Source organism: Rutidosis leptorrhynchoides, chromosome 5 (assembly GCF_046630445.1).
Source record: "Rutidosis leptorrhynchoides isolate AG116_Rl617_1_P2 chromosome 5, CSIRO_AGI_Rlap_v1, whole genome shotgun sequence".
Taxonomy (NCBI): Eukaryota; Viridiplantae; Streptophyta; class Magnoliopsida; order Asterales; family Asteraceae; genus Rutidosis; species Rutidosis leptorrhynchoides.
The window spans coordinates 448798901-448822315 of NC_092337.1; the positions used below are offsets into that span (position 1 = coordinate 448798901).

Sequence of the window (23415 nt, forward strand, 5' to 3'; positions counted from 1 at the left end):
AAGTTGATGTCATTGGTGATAGTGGTAAACTTAGCTCAAAAGGTATGCTCATTTTATTTATTAATTACATCTAGTACCATTTCAATTAATATGGTATTTATTTTGTTAATATTTATAGGCAAGCTAAAGAAGTGTGGCACATGTGGTACTTATGGACACAATAAGAGTACTTGTACAGGTGAGAAGAAAAGAAGTGGGAATGTGGATAACAAGTGGACAAAAAAGACAGTGAAAGTTAAGCTATCTCCTTCAAAGAAGACAATGGTAGTTGGAAAAGGGAAGAAGAAGAAGTGAATGTTGGTGGTGGTTTGTGTTTTAATCATGTGTTTTATGTCTACTTAAAACTTGTTATGTGACTTGGTACAATGTTTGTATTTTATTAAGGTGTGTTGTTGTCTTTTGGTAAGTTTAAGCACATTTGGTAACTGGTACTACGTACTTATGTTGACTTTTGGAATCTATGACATTTGGTAATGCTTGTATGTTTGTCATTTCACTTTAGTTACAATGTATTGTCTGTATGTTTGTCATTTCACTTTAGTTACAATGTATTGTCTTGTGTTTTTGGTTACACTGTATGACTTTGGTTACAATTTATTGTCTACACTTGGAGTCATTGTCTTGTGTTGTAAGGTTACTGATACAGATATAAAACAGATGCAAAATTTAACAAAACAAGCTTCATTCCATTACCATTACCATTTTACAAAGTACATCATACATACACCACAATTTCAATGACTAAAAAAATAAATACCAAACACAATCCAGCTAAATATACACATCATCTTCCAATTCGTCTCTCTTTTTTCTGCATCTTTGAGCTTTTCATCCACTTCCATTTTGGCATTCATAAGTGTAGCTAGGGCATTGATTGTATTTGGAGGATCATACCAAGCAAAGAAGTCGCACCTAGTGATCTGAGCAACAACATAAACAGGAAATGCTAACATCTTGTTAATTATTTCATAAAATTCGAAACAACATAAACAATCTTACCTTTTTTTCACATGTATAGAATCGACGTCCAGGGTTAGATTCAGTGCCAGATATTCGAATTACACAAGGTCGACCACACCAGCATTCCATTGTTATCGATTTGTAGCTCCAATTTCTGATTAATACGTTATGTAAATGAATTAGGGTTTCAAGTGAGAAGAGAGTGAAAAGCGGAGGATGAAAGTGGGGACCTTACCCGTTGGCGTTATTAAATACCAAAAAAAAAAAAATTTATTCCGATAATACCCATCACGTGTAACTCACATGATGAGAGTTAACGTTCGATTTGGATGTCCAGTTGACGGAGGGACTCCAATTGCAAAATTAAAATAATAAAGGGACTCTGATTGCCAAATTAAAAACTGAGGGACCAAACCAGCGATTTGGATGTCCTGAAAACTTGCTGTCAAACATGTCATATATGTAAAATTAATTACAATTACCTTGTAGACTAATGAATTTATAGTACGTGACTGTATCGAATTTTACACATTTCAATATCGAATGGAAAATGTATCGAATTTGAATGTTTTTATTTGTAGGTGTAAAAGTTTTATAGACAAAATTTCGGCGTTGGTCCCTAAACTTTGCATGAAATCACGTAGGTGACCTTTAAGTTTTTTGACATTGTTGACCTCAAATTAACCATTTGTTACAAGGTTGACCCTGGAATTAAAGCCTGTTATTTATATCCCCCTGAGTTAGTACACGTGACTCGCACGTGAGGGCATGTTTGTTTATTTCTTTATTTTTACATTCCTTTAAACCGTCGTTCACAAACAGGTATCACATTCAACCTTTCATCTTTTTTTTCATAACTCTATAAAGCTTCAACCTTAGTCGAAATTAATCAAAATTCATCAAACAACGTGAAACAACGAAATTAAAAACACACAGCCTTAGTCGGACATGCACAAAACCTACGGGTTGGATTTTTGGATGTCCATGATGTACGAACGACAGGTTGCGATCATACCAACATTCAACCATTACGAATTTCAATTTGTATTTAAATGATATTGTCGTTCATGAAAAAAATAGGATTTTTGATTTTGAGATCGTTTCAAACAATTTGGTTGTTTAAAGGTTTTTTGGACGGTTATAAAGGTAAATTAAAAGAGAAAGGACATATATGCCCTCACGTGCGCATTAATCGTTTCAATTTAACGGGATATAAATAACAGGCGTTAGTCCCAAGATCAACTATGTAATAAATGGATAATTCGGGGTCAACAAAGTAAAAAAAAAAAGGTTAAATGTCACCTACATGATTTAATTTCATACAATGTTTAGAGATCAACGGCGGCGTAATTTTGTCAAATTTTATATTATACGAGGTTTCAAAATTCGATGAATATTATGTAAAGTTTCATCCATTCATGTATTATGAACCCTAAACTATATTACATTATGCCGACTGCGCTTGGTATCATATCATACTTAATTGGAGGTTATCTCAACTCTCTAGTTTCTACTAATAGGTTAAACTCGATTATCATAATTATAATTTTCAGACCTAACAAACCTAGACAAATCAACCTACACACCTGATACATTCAACATTTAAAGAAAATAATGTGCCAAGAAGCAACACAGTTTTAAAGAACAAAAGTATTTAAATAAGTAGGCTGACCTAATCCACAAGAGATATATTAATTGTTAACCTCAGCCAAAAAGTGGTTGGCTATACCTATTCTTCACTTCTAATCATTATATAAAGTTAAAAGTTATCATGATAATATGTAATTAAACTTTTAACTCTTCGTAATTAATTGCTTCATGAGAGTTTAGCCCAAATGATTATTTGATTTTGATGCATAATTATTTGAAAAGTTATTTTGGTTGTGGTCAAATAATTAATTCTTATTCAATACAATTAATCTTGTAATTATCTTCGTATTGAAGGTTTATCTATATATATATAATGTATTATGTTCGTTTAGTTAGCTATAATTTTCTTTTCATATGTTGTTACCTCCTTTAGAATTTCTGATAATTTTTCTTTATTTGTTTAATGCGTAGTATAAATTATGTAAATAAATAACGTAAGGCAAATAGATAAATAAATAAGGTTTTTCTCTACTCATGTTATCGGAGACAGTGGCAATTTTTACTCGAATATATATCACCTCATTTTGGGTTATCAGTATGTCTAGATTTATAATTATATATATCATATCATTCTGCTTGTTTTAAAAAAAAATAAAAATAAAAAAACATCAGTAACACTTTCTCTCACCACCTTCAAAGTAACCACTAGTGGGGTTTAAATCTCAGATCTTTTGTGAAGATATGAGGATTTGAACCATTATTATATAAACTTAATGGATAAACCTAATTTAATTTTCTAAAATTGGTATATAATTAAAATCATGTTATATCAAAATACTTGTCTTAGCCTTTAAAAACTTTAAAAACTATGCAACTTTATATATGATCACTAAATGTTGAAACTATATATAAAGGGAACAAATATTTAAAACAACAAAAAAAAAAAAAATTGTAATTATAGCTACAAGCTAGTTGTTTCAAAACATGTGTATCGGCAGGGACATGTTAGCCCTGTGTTGACTTTGTTAACCCATCCAGCGGTCCCCGGTACCCTACTGGAGCCTGGCGAAACACCATCACCCATTTTCCCACAGCATGCCAGGCCCGATAAACGAACCTGCATTGTCATTGTTTCAATCTTCGCATGCGTGGGACCAAGAGATCATTTGAGCCCGGTAAAAATGATTTTTGATCCAATTATTTGGAAAATCCTCACATAGTGTGAATCGAACCCTCACCTCCCCTAAGGGAGAGTGAGCCATTCGCCACTAGGCTATTGGCTCATTCTTAACTCCAAGCTACTTATGCACATATTGGTTACCAACAATATGTGTTGGGGTGCTACACTCTATGTATTCACAATGGACCCCATTGTTTAGTGCAACAAATCATGATATATAATCTTAGACTTTAAGTCACACAAGTCTAAATAAAGTTTCCGTCATTTAAATAAAGTTTTATATTTTATTTTATATCCCTTATATAAAGAGACCTTAACAACACTTACCTTCACAAATCATACTTCTACATAACCATCTTTCTTTCTCTTCTTTACAAAATGAAATTTAACCATCAAATTTCAATTCTTTTCCAAATCACAATCTTCTCATTGCTCATTTTAGGATGTTTTTCTTCACCTAGAAAAAACATCCGTTCTCGTCGTCCTTGTAAAGAAATGGTTCTTTACTTTCACGACATTATTTACAATGGTCACAACGAGAAGAACGCAACTTCTGTCATTGTGGGTGCACCCGCTTGGGGCAACCACACAGTCTTGGCGAATAAGAACCATTTTGGGAATGTGGTTGTATTCGACGATCCTATTACTTTAGACAACGATTTGCATTCACCGCCCGTGGGACGAGCACAAGGATTCTATATATATGACAAACAAGACATTTTTACATCTTGGCTTGGATTCTCATTTGTGTTTAACTCTAGTGCCCATGTTGGTACTATTAACTTTGCAGGAGCTGATCCTCTGATGAATAAAACAAGAGATATTTCGGTTATTGGTGGGACCGGCGATTTTTTCATGACTAGAGGTGTGGCTACATTGATGACGGACGCGTTTGAAGGCGAGGTTTACTTTAGGCTTCGTGTCGATATTAAGTTTTATGAATGTTGGTGATCAAGAAAATTTTGTTAATGCTGCTTCTTTATCTTGTTTGTTTTGCTAATGACGAAAAATTTATCTTTTTTTTTTTTTTTTTTTTTTTTCTTTTTCTTAAGAAGGCGTAAAAACATGCCATTTTAATCTTAGAATCGTTGAATGCTGTAACATTTTTCTCTATCGAGAATTTATATGATTTTGCGGGTCAATTTTATTCGATGCACAATTAATGTTTGCTTTTTGTTTGATTGGTACTTTTGGAACTAAAGATTGTTGAGTTGTTCTATTCGGCCAATATCAACCAAATATTCTATTAGCGTATAGTTTCCATATAGGAATAATTATGGATAGTTGGCGGACACTTCAACGTATACCCGTTAGAACTAGTGGCGGAAACATGAATTTTTTCATCAGGGTCGAAATTTTTTTAAAAACGTAGCAATTTTTTTGGGGCAACATATAAAGGTTTTTGAACAAAATATGAATGTTTTTAGGAAAAAAGGGAGGTTTTTGAGCAAAATACGGAGGTTTTGAGGACAAAATATGGAGATTTTTGGGGGAAAAAAGTTCACTCGGGAAAAAATCGAAAAATCCAAAATTTTTGTACTGAAAATTACAATTCCACTGGGGGCAGGCGCCCTACCCTGCCCCCACATATTTCTGCCCCTAGTTAGAACCGAATTGGACAAACGATGAATAGATCTTGACTCTACTCATTGCCCCATTTTTGATGGTGACATTAAGACAGTAGAGCACATTATTCTCATTTGTCCCTTTCCAAAATATTTATGGTCCAGAGTGTTTCGATGGTGGAATATGGGGAGTAACATTTACTCAAACATAGGAGAAATGTTCCAAGGAAAAAACATCAACTCGAGTTCACCCTCAAGTTCATCTTTAAAGTTATGGCAAGCTATAGAGTGGGCGTGTAGTTATATCATATGGCGCAATAGAAATCTCACTTTATTTCGAAAAAAAGAGAGGGAATGGGCCTATGGTACTAAATGAAGTTCAAATCAAAGGTTTCGAATGGATCTCAAAACGATCGAGAAAATCATCACTTGATTGAAATCAATTGCTCTTAAATCCAAATGCTATTGATGATCATGGTTAGAATAGTGCAAGTCGTTGTAGTGCTCAATTGCTTCAATTCTGTTCATGTTGCTTATTTTTGTTTCTAGGTTGTATGTAGCTAGTTTTTTGACATGCCCTCACATGCCTGTACTCCATTTTTATTTTAATAAAATGATTTCCTGCCTTTCAAAAAAAAAAATATATTTATGGATAGTTTGTTATATGGAAGCTATACGCTAATATATTCTTTTGCTAAAGTTTTATAGAGTACTTTATATGTGTTAACTTGTGATATTGTTTATTGATTGAATAATTAGACGTACAGGAGTAATATGCTTAAATAGTCCAAACACTAGCAAACCTAATGGGCTTATAGAAATAGATGGCCCTTATAAACTTGGGCTTACATTAGGTTTGCTAGTGTTTGTGCTATTTAAGCATATTACTCCTGTACGTCTAATTCATTCGATCAATAAACAATATCACAAGTTAACAATATGAGCTCTTGTTATTATCATACTAAAACTTGATACAGTAAAATTTTATTTCTATAGAGCGTTCATAGTCCACCGAGTTTTGAAAAGTTAAAACAGCTATAAATCTTCAAATGGGGTTTTTCCTGTTTAGTGGTCCCATGATGGTAGCCTAATACTTGAGAACATGCAAGATAAATTGAAAGTCACGAATTTAACTCCAACCCCATCTCCCTTTAGCCATGAATTGTGCGATTATTCTTTCTCAAATTGGTTATCGAATAGTCAGTGAGAGGTTGCCAGAGAGAGGGTTGGTTTCCTTTTTCTCTAATGTACCTGGAGATGTGAGATATACACGGTTTAACTGAGTTATCCGATCATTTTTGATCACTTTCCTGATCCTTCAATATGTGTTCTTTTGTAAATATTAGAACGGCCACTGGTAAAAAGTTCGATATTTATATACCATATTTTATCTTCCCATGTACAACATTATCTTTCAAAACAAATATTATTGTCAGCCAACCATAAAGTTAGCCAATAAATTGTTCAAGAATCAAGATGAAGACTTGGAAAGGAATTCGTCATTGAGTAAGTTTATGTATGCACTTAGCATTTGAATTAGTGAAAACTTAAGATCAGTAAGGTGAACTTTAAACAACCAAGTTTATCTCTTTGAGCTATTAACATGCCTACTTTTATTTAGCTAAAATAAAGATTACTATTAAAAATAGGATACATTCATCAGCAAATGAAAGAATGTTTAAATCGATACAACCAATCCAAATAAAACGGCTCGCTAAAGTAAACATGCTAGAACCAAAATAGAATTAGACCTACCTAGCTCTAACCGAACCGTAGCGGAAACACAACACCTAACACAAATATCAAAACAAAACGGACGAAAACATAGCATCAAAGAGAACGATGAAAAATAAACAATCAAACAACAACAACATTCAACAACCAAACGGTTAGTGCATACACGTAAGACCCTCGTTCATATGGACTTAGTACGAAATCAAAGTTATACTGTCAAAGTCCATCCTTACGTATAAGATTTACATCCGTACGGATAAGAGTTCTGTTGCACGGATAAGTTATATCCGTACGGATACATCTGCAAACTCTATAAATAGAGGATTTCGGGTTCATTGTTAAGGTTACGAGTAGCACGTCTTAGCCGATTCTAGTCGTTCATTAGCAAAACCTAATCAATCCCTACTCGTTCCAAGTCAGTTCTTAGGGTAAATCTATCTAATAACCAAGTGTTTTCGACTAAAAACACTATATCGAGAATTCCGCACTCGATATAGCATTAAACGATTGTTTAATTCTGTTTAAACGATCCAACACAATTTAGAATAAACAAACAAATAAGCTGAATTAGCCGGCTTTGGAGGCACCATTCTGATTCCTTTCATCTGGTCGCGAGGCCATCCCATTTATCTTATGATCAATACGTACACCTTTTCCATTTCGATTTGGAAAGGAATACATCAAAACGTAGGAAGATTTTTTGCTAATAAGTGTACCCGACAATGGAGGAGTCAATCTCTAATCCGCCAAATAATTAAAAAAAAAAAAAAAACCCTGATTAACATGTTAATAACATGCCTACTAAGCAAAGATCAACGAGTAGATCATTTTGTCAATTAAATTAGAAAAGTAAAACAAAGTTCCAAAAGTTAAAAGTTTAGGAAAGTTGGAATTACCTTTAGAACAATTGTAAAAGTTTCCATTAGAAGTAAGCTTTGCTTATAATGGACGTTTCCTTTTATAGTATGATGTGTGAACGCTGGATGACAAAAGCATTTTAATTTTTATGCCCTAAAGTAGTTTTCTGAGTAAAAAACTAAAAAATCAAAAAAAGAAAGAAAAAAAGATGCATCTAAAGATCAAATTGAGAAAAATAATTGTAAGTAGTACTAGTACTAGTTATTAGCTAGGTTAATTGTAAAAGATATGCTGTTATTGTGATCTTTCTATGAATTATATGGATTTTGAAATAGCAATACTTTTAGTTTGAATTATTGGCTTCTATAGTCGTTGTAATCTTCCTCTAACTCCCCACTGTGTTTTTTCAATATATTTCGTCATTGTTGAAAAGGGTTAGAGTTTTTCTAATAATAGTTTTAAGGGTTATCTGTAAGAAAATTTATATGTACAAAAAATTGTACATTATTATTAGTGGGGTAGTTAATGAGACGTTAATGGAGAGATTATTATGAAAGTACAAATAATAATTGCATGTTCTAAAATCTTAAAGATAACCCTTAGGGTTATTTTTAGAAAAACTCGATTGCTTCAAGTGGGAGGATTCAGATCTTCTCTAATCTCAAACATGTTATATTGTGTATTTTTCTATTGTAATTATAAACTAATATTTAATAATATTATATTTTCGGGCCATGTTGTATGTCTAATGTTTCACTCCAGGTGTCTAGGTTGGAGTCTTTCGAATTAAATTCGTCAAAACAAATTATCATTTTGCTCCCAGTTGTGAAATTACACCACCTTTATAATAACAACAACAAAACTCAATCCCATATGTGTGGGGTACGGGGAAGGTGTGACGTAGACAATCCTTCCTCTATCCTTGAATAAAGAGAAATCATCTCTCCACCCCTAGTGAAACACTCCCAAGAGTAGAGAGAGTCATCCTTTTCTCGATTAGACGGGTAGAGAGATTGCTTCCAAGCGGACCTCCGGCCAAAAAGTAAGGAACATAAAATAATAATAATAATAATAATAATAAATACATAAAAGAAAAGAAAAAAATAAAAATAATAAAGTAATAAAATAATAAAATTAAATAAAATAAAAATAAAATTAAATAAAATAAAAATAAATAAATTAAATTAAATTAAATTAAATTAAAAAAATTAATTAAAAAAATTAATAAAAAAAATTAATTAATTAATTAATTTCGCCATTAAAAAGGTAGAATCAAATTTTCATGGGTTTTAGAACATGCCTGGAGTTCAATTTAGGCTTTAAGCAACAGTCAAGACGCCAATAAATTGACGCTTGCTCTTGCCTCACTTAATAGAGCCGTAATTAAAAAAAGTATATATATATATATATATATATATATATATATATATATATATATATATATATATATATATATATATATATATATATATATATATATATATATAAACGTACCTTAGACTGTTGTGTGGTGCTCAAGCCATATCAAGAATGTAACGACCCGGCTTTTTCGACTTGCTTTTGTGCTTTGTGATTTCACGAAAACTGCTATTTATGCGTACTGTGTTACTTTATACTCTGGAAACTTGATATACGTGGTTTACTTCCAATTATACATTAAAACGTGCCTTACTGTATGTAGAATACTTAACTTGTTCACCGGATGCCTTTATAACCGTTAGCGTTACTTGATGTTTCGAATAAACCGCGGACTGCGCGCACGTTTGACTTTTGTCGTAACCGGAATATTTGGACTGCAAAATATTAATTATTATTTTATAATAATAATTACTTGGGCTTTTGGATGCTTAATTTTATTTATTTATTTACTAGAGCCCAATAGTTAGTCTTGTTGGACTTTCTACCTTGTTGGGCTTAAGCCCACCCTACTCTAGCTAGTGACCCAATTAAATAGTCCAAGTATTATTTACTAGTGGCTCATAATAAATAAAATAAATAATAAATGAGTCATACTAGCCATTTGGATAAGGATTATCCATATTGTTACATGGGATTCTAGCATAAATACACACTTTAGACAACCATTACCCAAAAAAGAAAATGGTGTCTCCCCCTCCTCCCTACCAAATGCAACGGCCTTAAGGCCATCCATGTCATCAATCCTTGTCAAAAAATTTGCTTATAAATACTAGCCATTTACCTCCCATTCAACACTTGCTCTCTTTTGGTTTTCACACACACTTGCTCTTTTCTTTCTTTCCTTCCTAGTATTCTTGTAAGTTTTCTTTTCTTCATCTTTTTCTTTTCAAATTCGTGGGTCATCATCATCATTATATGGAGATCAAGTTCCTTTAACTTTGATCTTGATTATATCTTGTTGATTCAAGCATGAATCCTTCAAGAACATGAAAGATTCAAGCTTTCTAGCTTGAATCTTCACCAACTTTGTAGATCTATTTCTTTTTTTGCTTTAATCTTGTTGTTTTGTAATAAAGATTCAAACTTTTATTTGTAATCTTCATGTATCTTCAAGATCCAAGCTTTATGCTTCAAGATCTTCAAGAACAATTAAGATGCAAGCTTTCTAGCTTGAATCTTCATATCTTTTTGTTAGATCCAAGTTCTTTTTGCTTTAATCTTGTTGTTTTGTGATAAAGATTCAAACTTTTGTTTGTAATCTTCATGTATATCTTCAAGATCCAAGCTTTATGCTTCAAGATCTTCAAGAACAATTAAGATGCAAGCTTTCTAGCTTGAATCTTCATATCTTTTTATTAGATCCAAGTTCTTTTTGCTTTGATCTTGTTATTTTGTGATAAAGATTCAAACTTTTGTTTGTAATCTTCATGTATCTTCAAGATCCAAGCTTTATGCTTCAAGATCTTCAAGAACGCTCAAAGGTATAAGCTTTCTAGCTTTGCAACCTTGTAACTTGTGTGAAATGGATCCAAGCTCTCTAGCTTAGGGTTCCATCACCTTATTTGACTTAGATTATGCTTATACTTGCTTGATTGATGTAAAGTTTGTAGTTTTGCTGTAAATGTGACTTGAATTGGTGTTAAGACTAAGGATATGATGTAACCTTGGTTCATCATCCATCTAAGACTCATGAATAAGTTGTGTTCTTACTTGGTCTTAACATATTGTGTATTGATGGTGAAATCTTAGTCAAGGTGATGCTAAACCATCAACGAGTTGTACACTTGAAGCTACAAGCATCAAGGATGAGAACCGTGATGAACATCAAGTACTAAGAACCCCACCGGAGCACCTTAGCTACTGTTTTTCGTGTCTGATCATGCCACCTGGGCTACTGGAAAGTTGATTTTCAGTTAGTTCGTTTCGAGTAGATAATTTTTCGTTTACACCTCGTCTTAATCCGATTTACGGTTTAGGATCTATGGCCTTCCGAAAGTCAATACTACTTTGTAACGTTGTGCTGAAAATTCGGACCTACTCGCACTCAGAATGGCACCACGGTCAAACTAAGACGAGGTTGAGTCTAGAAATTGGTCAGAAACTATAGGACTCCCATACGGAGCCATAGCCACTGATTTTGCGTCTTTTCGACTTGCATAGTGGCCGTAGCAGCTGACCGAAGTCAGCCTATTCTTTGACCTCTATACTTGACTAGTTTACTTAGCTTTTATGATGATGAATGATGATGATGATGACACTTGAACTTATTTTTGTGTACTATTAGAACTTATAAAGACAACCTACTGACCTAGTAACCTTGATTTAGGTTGACGACCTTTCGGACCGACTTACTACTTGCCCACTTTCGTATCAACTTGTATTGCTTATTCACTGTGAGTTATAGCATCCCTTTTTACTACTTTTACTATTTTTGGGAGTGAGAATGCATGCGCTTTTTACGTTTTACATGTTAGGCACGAGTACTTAAACTTTGTATGTATGTGGGTTATATAACGGCATAAATATTCCCTTTAGCACGGTAACGTTTAGTCATTGGTCTTTGTACCGGTGAACGCGAATCTTAGATATGGATCCATAGGGTTTGACATCCCCACTCGGGCTAGTCGCGCTAGCATTTAACGGGTGTTTAATACTTCGTGAACATACGTACTCGCCAAGTGTACTTTCAGGGGGTTATAAACGTTAAGTCTAGTTACCGGGTGCCCACGGTTATACATATACTTTATCATACTGATTTGAATTACTGATTTGAAACGCTTGTTTGAAGCACTGAAATCTCGTGGCCTACCTTACGTTACTGTTACAACTTAAACTATAGCTCACCAACATTCGTGTTGACTTTTTAAGCATGTATTTCTCAGGTGCTTAGACGATGTTGCTTCCGCTGTTAAACTTGCAGTCTTGGTGTTAGACTTGCTATTATAGACTTGCTGTTATAGACTTGCTGTTGCAAACTTGTTGTGTTAGACTTCCGCTGCATTACTTCGAGATGTCTCAAGCATGGAACTTTTACTTTGCATTCGCAACTTATGTTATTTTCAAAACAATAGCTTTGTAATGACCTTAGTATCATGTACTCCTGTTAATGTTTCCTATTCATCTTTTGTAAAACGCTATCTTTTCATGAATGCAAAAGTGGTTTTCAAATAGCATATAGTGTTTGACCTTGTAATGATCCTGTTGTTGATTATACGTACACGATGATTTTGTACGGAGAATTACATTTAGTATCAGAGCATTGGTTGTAGGGAATTAGGTTGCATTAGTGAGTCTAGACCGGACCGAGTAGGATTCACTAATAGGATTATCTACAACTTACTAGTTTACTTGTTTCTGCGGAACCTGCTGCATGCTACTGTGTTATATTACTACATGTTACTGCTTATTACTACTGCATGCCACTGCTTACTTTTACTGCTGTATGAACTTGCTGCATGCTACCGTTTCCTTTTACTGCTATGTAAACTTACTGCATGCTGTTACTTATTCTCGTTACTGCATGCTACTACCTACTTTTGCATGTTACTTCTATTTAGAACTGTTTTCATTGCCATGCTATGCACTGTTGTAGAAGATCTAGGCTGTTGTAGTTACTATGCCTAATTACGTGCTTGCTACCCGTCTGCTTTTTACTGTACCGACTTGGAAAACTTATCTTTCATAGTTCATGTGTTTCTGAACCCTTTTCCCACTCGTCTAACCCTAAGGATTAGTATTGTAATCCACCTGTTACTACCGTTCCACCGTTCCAGAGATCGAAACATTACTTCACACAATCTAGGAGGAGTATCCCTCGAATTACACACCCACCAAAGTTGATCCTTGGAGGAGGAGATATGTGAGGACTTGTCGGAGTAACCGCACCCTGAGCTCACTCTAATTAGCCACGTACAACGTATGAACATTAGAAGGTTGTTCAGTTCCCGCAAGGTGACCCGTATCCCATACGCTTACATGACCGCCACCTATCTCTTCCATTCTTCACCACTGCTCGACGATCTAACGATACTTCTGGACTTGGGTCCCTAACACTCTTAGGCATTGGAGAAGTCGGGAAGGCATCTCCTTTCACAAGGTTATAGTGTCTTCTACTGATGCTCAGCTATACCCAAAGACTTGGGAGTCGCCTCAAGACATATCGTATTACTACTTGCTACACGTACAACTCGACACGGGACCCCGCTGGAATTTCTAGAAAGGAACCTGACGACGTTACTTGAACCCGGACATTTTGAAGAAATTTCGGGACATTTAGGCATTGAAGCATGACCTACGGAACCTACGCACCTACACTGAGAAACCATGAGATTAATTATGTAGGTTTTGTTTTGAGATAGCATAGATAAAGCACCGTTAGATTAAATTGAGTAGAACTTGAAGTAATCACGTTACATTGACCATATGGAGCGATATTGGAATGAACGTACGATTTAGTACAATATAATGACGCCAGGCCAGCGTGATTATATTGAAGTAAATCATGCTAAAGTCCCAATGTTACTATATAAGGAATATGAAGTGATTCAAGGGAAATTTTGGTGGGAACCACTTGAGTATACGCATTATGGTCTGCTAGAGGTAGAAATAATCACTAAGCCCAAATACGGTACAAGAAGGGCCTTGATTGCAGAATTGATAACTCGAAAATTTGTTATAGACATAAATACCCTGGATACTTAAGGAAAAAGTTCTCAACAGGAAAAACTTTGGACTTACTTGCGGTAGAGCATTCGTTATCTCAGTTATGGAGACTCGCATGGATCTTCATTTTAGTTAGGGTACATTTCTTCACAACATTTATTGCCTCGAAGTAGTTTAATACTAGAGTGATAGAAACCTTACATCTAAGAACCTTAGTGTTATGACTAGTAAGCCATTAACAACCATGAGAGTTAAGTATTCTATAGAACAAAGTAATGGTAAGCTGGCAGAGATAGAGGAATAATTTAAGGTAGTACCTTAAAATTAACAGGTGGGTCATTGGAGATGACCTCATGCCAACAAAACTTGGAAGTTTTAAAGTAGTAGTTTGAAAGGATTAGTTATCTACGCACAAGCAGATGTTATTTGAGAAGGTTGATAGAATTTTTCGCGATAGTATAATAAGATTTAGTTGGAATGGACTTTAAGATTGACCTAATACTCATCAAGTTAGGAAGCTTTGATGAAATAGTTGAAACGGACTGGCTTTCAAGGATAAAAGCGTAAGTTATTTATAGTAAGAAGATTATTCGTATACCTCGCAAGAATGGTGAGCCAAAAGCCATCTGGTTTACTTCAACAACCCGAGATCCCACAATGAAAATGGGAAGGGATGACAATGGATTTCATCCCGAAGCTACCGAAAACAATAGGCAGTTATTACACTATCTGGGTTATCGTTGACCGCCTCACCAAATCAGCACACTTTATAACCATGAAAGAAACCAATACAATGGGCAACGATACATAAAGGAAATTGTATCCCGTCACTTCAGCATTCAAATTCTATCTTAAGGACTACCCAAGAATTTTATTTGATGCTCATTCTTACGCGACTCTGAATCCTAACTTATTCCGAGAGATTTCTTGTTTGATGATAATCACACCATCACCCTTCTTACGTCGATATTAGTCATACCAGTTCGAGATTTCCAAAATCAATGGGTAGTTAATCCCCATCCTCATACACTCCCTTTCGTAACTCACTTATAAGCAACAACTTTACACTTAAGCATTTTTGGTCAAAGGACTTATGTCATACTAAAAGTCATCAACCACATTTAAATTCAATGGTTTTATTTACCTCAAATATCACCCGAAATTTTCAAAATCTTTTACTCGATTCTCATCAATCTTTTTCCAACTTGTAACCTCCGAAATATGAAAAAAATTTTGGCAAAAATTTTTCACACACTATTTTACGGAACTATCCTCTCAAAGTTTTATAAAAGTAAATTTATTTTATTTGCCATTCGTGCAAATTTTTGAAATCGTATATGTTATATAAAATAAAGTAAATGATTACTTACTTTTGACAAATACATATGAAATTTTACTTTCACTTTTACAAACCAAATCTTTTATTTAAAAGATATTTTACTTTAAATAGTACGGGTTGTACATAACCCTAGTTTACTAAGAACTTCATTTCTTTTCTTACATTGTCACCTAAAATGTTTTCTATAAAACTTTCGTTGCTTATTATATAAAAATTTTCCGTTGCTTATTTGTATCCAAATCATCATAAAAACTTTACAACCATCGAAATCGAGAGATTCATGTGTGTGTGTATGTGATGAAGGCACTTACTACCACGTCATGCAGAGCCTTCGGGCATCCACTAACACTTAAACCATCCAAAATTATTGCGTTACCCCAAGGATCTTATTTGCCACACCTGTTGGAACGATGCTCTTTCTTACATAACTCTAAATCCTGACCTATTCCAAGGGATTCTCATCTAGCGATATTAACACCATCAGTATTCCGACTTTAATATTAGTCATAACCTATTTGGCATTCTGCAAAGTCAAGAAGTGATTAACTTCTCATCCTCACACTTTATCCTTCATACCTCACTATTAGCAACGGCTTCACACGTGAATATTTTTGCCCAAAGACTTATGTTATCAAAACTACATTTAATTTATTAGTTTTCATTACCTAGTAATGTGTCACCCTATGATTCAAAGAATTTTTCACTCAATCTTTTTCAACTCGTAACCTCTGAAATGCGAAAAACTATGTTTATTAAAAAATTTACACGTTGATTTTTACACGTTGCCTATTTGTGCGGTCCTCACGAGATTTATGGACAAATGAAAGTACCAAAAACTTTTCCGTCACTTATGCGATTTACAAAATCATATATATATATAATTTTACCCTTACTTATTTTGGTTAGTACATACCAAGTCATACCTCCAAATTATTTAAAAATCGCTCCTTTATTTAATTGTTTAACTTAAGTCAAATAGTTTTGTGCAAAATGGTGCACGTTGTACATACTTCTAAATTTACTAAGAACTTCGTCCCATTTATGTTATCACATTAAACGTTTAAAGGTTTTTCAAAACTTCCTTGGTTGATTTTACTAAAGGTTTTCGTATTAAACTACACCACATATGGATCACACTTCTTCTCGCCCTCCGTTAGTGATGAAACTAATCATTAAGATCTTTGTTTTAAAAAAAAAAAACTCTTGAGCCACTTTGGATGGCAGTCTTATAAAATTTGTTAGAAAATCTTTGCACTCATAAAATGTTCCTTTTTAAGGTTAGACTTGGCAAAAATGCGGGCCGATAAATCAGCTTTCTGGGGGCCCACTCAGTGGTCACCCTATCGTAGGAAAGGCACTAGGCGGGTTTCTACTCTCAATGTTTCACGGCTAATCGCAACACCCTCGTAAACATCATCTCTATGAAACAGTAGGTTGAGGTACAAGAAATCATTTTTTTAGAGATTCTTTACACTTGGAATAAACCATTCTTTAGGACCAAGAGTTCACGTATCTTCTCATCCGCGCATCCCCTTAAGTACAAGGACAAATTCAGGACGAACCGCTCGAAGAGTTCACTCTCGTTCAAATATCACACCTTTCGTGCGATTTTCTTTCGGAAATGTAGTATAAAATACCTTAGGAATCTATGAATCTTGTTATCCTCTTGGAAGGGACTGCTTAAAACGTCTGTAATACGGATATGGTTACTCTATACATTCCTCCCTTCGTTGGTTGCAACTATATGTTGTTCTAGATTAATGTAACCCTAACATCAACATGTAACTGAAAGGATAAAGTTACATTAGGGAACTGTGCTTTCATTCCATCTAAGGATAAGTTCCCCTGCAGTATGGTAAACTAAGGTGATATCCTTCACTGTTCGTTCAGACCGTCCTGAAGACGCTATAGATAATTATGGCTTGCATTGCCAATAAGTCCGATTAGTCACTTCCAGCTAAAATTTCAAATCATTTAGTCAAATGAAATGCTCTTAATTATCGGATTCTTCATACCTATGGTCTCCTTCCGAAATCTAGGGGTTAGTAAAATCCGTGGCTAACGCTATCTAAACATCAAATCGCATGGTTGTGATCACCATGTTTTCCATTCTACCTGTCAGCTTGGTATGGCGACATAAGCGCTCGATGTTTTAGATGAGTTGGTAACATTCATGATGCATTTTACGCATCCAGCTTACTGAAGATGCCTGTAAGGCTAAAAACATCATCTTTCCTTTTGTGGATATATTCAGATGACATACTCATGTTAACCAGAAATGAAATCAATTTGTTGATCTCTTAGGACAAGAGACTTAATTAATGGCATATACCTATTCTTACCTTTATACGCCCGAGTACCTTTCAAGGTAAATAGCTCACTTTTGAGCCCACGAATCTTTCGGAACCTTGATATGCTACTTCTTATTTAAATACGGTACCATTGTTGGTCACTCCACAAAATTTCGGGATGAAATTTTCTTTAATAGGTGGGTAATGTAACGACCCGGCTTTTTCGACTTGCTTTTGTGCTTTGTGATTTCATGAAAACTGCGTATTTGCGCGTACTGTGTTACTTTATACTCTGGAATCTTGATATACGTGGTTTACTTCCAATTATACATTAAAACATGCCTTAGTGTATGTAGAATACTTAACTTATTCACCGGATGCTTTTATAACCGTTAGCGTTACTTGATGTTTTGAATAAACCGCGGACTGCGCGCACGTTTGACTTTTGTCGTAACCGGAATATTTGGATTGCAAAATATTAATTATTATTTTATAATAATAATTACTTGGGCTTTTAGATGCTTAATTTTATTTATTTATTTACTAGAGCCCAATAGTTAGTCTTGTTGGACTTTCTACCTTGTTGGACTTAAGCCCACCCTACTCTAGCTAGTGACCCAATTAAATAGTCCAAGTATTATTTACTAGTGGCCCATAATAAATAAAATAAATAAAATAAATAATAAATGAGTCATACTAGCCATTTGGATAAGGATTATCCATATTGTTACATGGGATTCTAGCATAAGTACACACTTTAGACAACCATTACCCAAAAAGCAAAATGATGTCTCCCCCTCCTCCCTACAAAATGCAACGGCCTTAAGGCCATCCATGTCATCAATCCTTGTCAAAAATTTTGCTTATAAATACCACCCATTTACCTCCCATTCAACACTTGCTCTCATTTGGTTTTCACACACACTTGCTCTTTTCTTTCTTTCCTTCCTAGTATTCTTGTAAGTTTTCTTTTCTTCCTCTTTTTCTTTTCAAATTCGTGGGTCATCATCATCATCATTATATGGAGATCAAGTTCCTTTAACTTTGATCTTGATTATATCTTGTTGATTTAAGCATGAATCCTTCAAGAACATGGAAGATTCAAGCTTTCTAGCTTGAATCTTCACCAACTTTGTAGATCTATTTCTTTTTTTGCTTTAATCTTGTTGTTTTGTGATAAAGATTCAAACTTTTGTTTGTAATCTTCATGTATCTTCAAGATCCAAGCTTTATGCTTCAAGATCTTCAAGAACAATTAAGATGCAAGCTTTCTAGCTTGAATCTTCATATCTTTTTGTTAGATCTAAGTTCTTTTTGCTTTAATCTTGTTGTTTTGTGATAAAGATTCAAACTTTTGTTTGTAATCTTCATGTATCTTCAAGATCCAAGCTTTATGCTTCAAGATCTTCAAGAACAATTAAGATGCAAGCTTTCTAGCTTGAATCTTCATATCTTTTTGTTAGATCCAAGTTCTTTTTGCTTTGATCTTGTTATTTTGTGATAAAGATTCAAACTTTTGTTTGTAATCTTCATGTATCTTCAAGATCCAAGCTTTATGCATCAAGATCTTCAAGAACACTCAAAGGTACAAGCTTTCTAGCTTTGCAACCTTGTAACTTGTGTGAAATGGATCCAACCTCTCTAGCTTAGGGTTCCATCACCTCATTTGACTTAGATTATGCTTATACTTGCTTGATTGATGTAAAGTTTGTAGTTTTGTTGTAAATGTGACTTGAATTGGTGTTAAGACTAAGGATATTGAAATGTCCCGTTCTTATTGATTAAAAACGTTCCATATTAATTGATTTCGTTGCGAGGTTTTGACCTCTATATGAGACGTTTTTCAAAGACTGCATTCATTTTAAAACAAACCATAACCTTTATTTCATCAATAAAGGTTTAAAAAAAAGCTTTACGTAGATTATCAAATAATGATAATCTAAAATATCCTGTTTACACAAGACTATTACATAATGGTTTACCATACAAATATGTTACAATGAAATAAGTTTCTTGAATGCAGTTTTTACACAATATCATACAAGCATTGACTCCAAATCTTGTCCTTATTTAAGTATGCGATAGCGGAAGCTCTTAATAATCACCTGAGAATAAACATGCTTAAAACGTCAACAAAAAATGTTGGTGAGTTATAGGTTTAACCTATATATATATCAAATCGTAACAATAGACCACAAGATTTCATATTTCAATATACATCCCATACATAGAGATAAAAATCATTCATATGGTGAACACCTGGTAACCGACATTAACAAGATGCATATTTAAGAATATCCCCATCATTCCGGGATCCTCCTTCGGACATGATATAAATTTCGAAGTACTAAAGCATCCGGTACTTTGGATGGGGTTTGTTAGGCCCAATAGATCTATCTTTAGGATTCGCGTCAATTAGGGTGTCTGTTCCCTAATTCTTAGATTACCAGACTTAATAAAAAGGGGCATATTCGATTTCGATAATTCAACCATAGAATGTAGTTTCACATACTTGTGTCTATTTTGTAAATCATTTATAAAACCTGCATGTAATCTCATCCCAGTAATATTAGATTTTAAAAGTGGGACTATAACTCACTTTCACAGATTTTTACTTCGTCGGGAAGTAAGACTTGGCCACTGGTTGATTCACGAACCTATAACAATATAAACATATATATCAAAGTATGTTCAAAATATATTTACAATACTTTTAATACATTTTGATGTTTTAAGTTTATTAAGTCAGCTGTCCTCGTTAGTAACCTACAACTAGTTGTCCACAGTTAGATGTACAGAAATAAATCGATAAATATTATCTTGAATCAATCCACGACCCAGTGTATACGTATCTCAGTATTGATCATAACTCAAACTATATATATATTTTGGAATCAACCTCAACCCTGTATAGCTAACTCCAACATTCACATATAGAGTGTCTATGGTTGTTCCGCAATATATATATATAGATGGGTCGACATGATAGGTCGAAACATTGTATACGTGTCTATGGTATCTCAAGATTACATAATATACAATATAAGTTGATTAGGTTATGGTTGGAATAGATTTATTACTAACTTTCACGTAGGTAAAATGAGTAGTTTTTATCAATCTTGTTTTACTCGCCATTTCTTCGTTTCTAATCCGTTTTGAGTGATTCCAGTGGCCACGGTTTCGTATTGAACTTAAATTTATGAATATAAACAGAAAAAGTATAAGTTTATAGTCGAAAATACAAGTTACAAGTCGTTTTTAAAAGAGGTAGTCATTTCCGTCGAAAGAACGACATCTTGATGACCATTTTGAAAAACATACTTTCACTTTGAGTTTAACCATGATTTTTGGATATAGTTTCATGTTCATAAGAAAAATCATTTTTCCAGAAGTATAGCTTTTAAATAAAATTTCTTCTTAGATTTTAATTATCCCAACCAAAACAGCCCCCGGTTTTACTACGACGGCGTATATCCAGTTTTATGGTATTTATCGTGTTTCTGAGTTTTAAATCATTAAGTTAGCATATCATATAGATATAGAACATGTGTTTAGTTGATTTTAAAAGTCTAGTTAGAAGGATTAACTTTATTTGCGAACAAGTTTAGAATTAACTAAACTATGTTCTAGTGATTACAAGTTTATAACGTTGAATAAGACAGTTTTTATGTATGAATCGAATGATGTTATGAATATCATTACTACCTCAAGTTCCTTGGATAAACCTACTGGAAATGAGAAAAATGGATCTAGCTTCAAAGGATCCTTGGATGGCTTGAAAGTTCTTGAAGAAGAATCATGACACGAAAACAATTTCAAGTAAGATTTCCACTCGAAATAAGATTGTTATAGTTATAGAAATTGAATTAAAGTTTGAATATGATTATTACCTTGTATTAGAAAGATAAACTACTGTAAGTAACAAAGGTTTCTTGATCTTGGATGATTACTTGGAATGGATTTAGAAAACTTGGAAGTAAACTTGCAATCTTGGAAGTATTCTTGATTTTATGAAACTAGAACTTTTGGAATTTATGAAGAACACTTAGAACTTGAAGATAAAACTTAAGAGAGATCAATTAGATGAATAAAATTGAAGAATGAAAGTGTTTGTAGGTATTTTTGGTCGTTGGTGTATGGATTAGATATAAAGGATATGTAATTTTGTTTTCATGTAAATAAGTCATGAATGATTACTCATATTTTTGTAATTTTATGCGATATTTCATGCTAGTTGCCAAATGATGGTTTCTACATGTGTTAGGTGACTCACATGGGCTTCTAAGAGCTGATCATTGGAGTGTATATACTAATAGTACATACATCTAAAAGCTGTGTATTGTACGAATACAAATACGGGTGCATACGAGTAGAATTGTTGATGAAACTGAATGAGGATGTAATTGTAAGCATTTTTGTTAAGTAGAAGTATTTTGATAAGTGTCTTGAAGTCTTTCAAAAGTGTATGAATACATATTAAAACACTACTTGTATATACATTTTAACTGAGTCGTTAAGTCATCGTTAGTCGTTACATGTAAGTGTTGTTTTGAAACCTTTAGGTTAACGATCTTGTTAAATGTTGTTAACCCAATGTTTATAATATCAAAAGAGATTTTAAATTATTATATTATCATGATATTATGATGTACGAATATCTCTTAATATGATATATATACATTAAATGTCATTACAACGATAATCGTTACATATATGTCTCGTTTCAAAATCATTAAGTTAGTAGTCTTGTTTTTACATATGTAGTTCATTGTTAATATACTTAATGATATGTGTACTTATCATAATATCATGTTAACTATATATATAACCATATATATGTCATCATATAGTTTTTACAAGTTTTAATGTTCGTGAATCACCGGTCAACTTGGGTGGTCAATTGTCTATATGAAACCTATTTCAATTAATCAAGTCTTAACAAGTTTGATTGCTTAACATGTTGGAAACACTTAATCATGTAAAATAACAATTTCATTTAATATATATATAAATATGGAAAAGTTCGGGTCACTACAGTACCTACCCGTTAAATAAATTTCGTCCCGAAATTTTAAGCAGTTGGAGGTGTTGACGTATCTTCTGGAAATAAATGCGGGTATTTCTTCTTCATCTGATCTTCTCATTCCCAGGTGAACTCGGGTCCTCTACGAGCATTCCATCGAACCTTAACAATTGGTATCTTGTTTTACTTAAGTCTTTTAACCTCATGATCCATTATTTCGACGGGTTCTTCGATGAATTGAAGTTTTTCGTTGATTTGGATTTCATCTAACGGAATAGTGAGATCTTATTTAGCAAAACATTTCTTCAAATTCAAGACGTGGAAAGTGTTATGTACAGCTACGAGTTGTTGAGGTAACTCAAGTCGGCAAGCTACTGGTCCGACACGATCAATAATCTTGAATGGTCCGATATACCTTGGATTTAATTTCCCTCATTTACCAAATCGAACAACGCCTTTCCAAGGTGCAACTTTAAGCATGACCATCTCTCCAATTTCAAATTCTATATCTTTTCTTTTAATGTCAGCGTAGCTCTTTTGTCGACTTTGGGCGATTTTCAACCGTTGTTGAATTTGGATGATCTTCTCGGTAGTTTCTTGTATTATCTCCGGACCCGTAATCTGTCTATCCCCCACTTCACTCCAACAAATCGGAGACCTGCACTTTCTACCATAAAGTGCTTCAAACGGCGCCATCTCAATGCTTGAATGGTAGCTGTTGTTGTAGGAAAATTCTGCTAACGGTAGATGTCGATCCCAACTGTTTCCGAAATCAATAACACATGCTCGTAGCA

General features: G+C 33.8%; 1 protein-coding gene across 1 annotated transcript; it reads left to right on the forward strand.

Annotated features, from left to right (window-relative positions):
• Window positions 1-4108: 4108 nt before the first annotated feature.
• On the forward strand, window positions 4109-4794 carry LOC139848230 (dirigent protein-like). The gene has a single exon (XM_071837958.1). The coding sequence runs from the start codon at window positions 4109-4111 to the stop codon at window positions 4679-4681; it is 573 nt and encodes a 190-aa protein (XP_071694059.1). The 3' UTR covers window positions 4682-4794.
• The last annotated feature ends 18621 nt before the right edge of the window (window positions 4795-23415 follow it).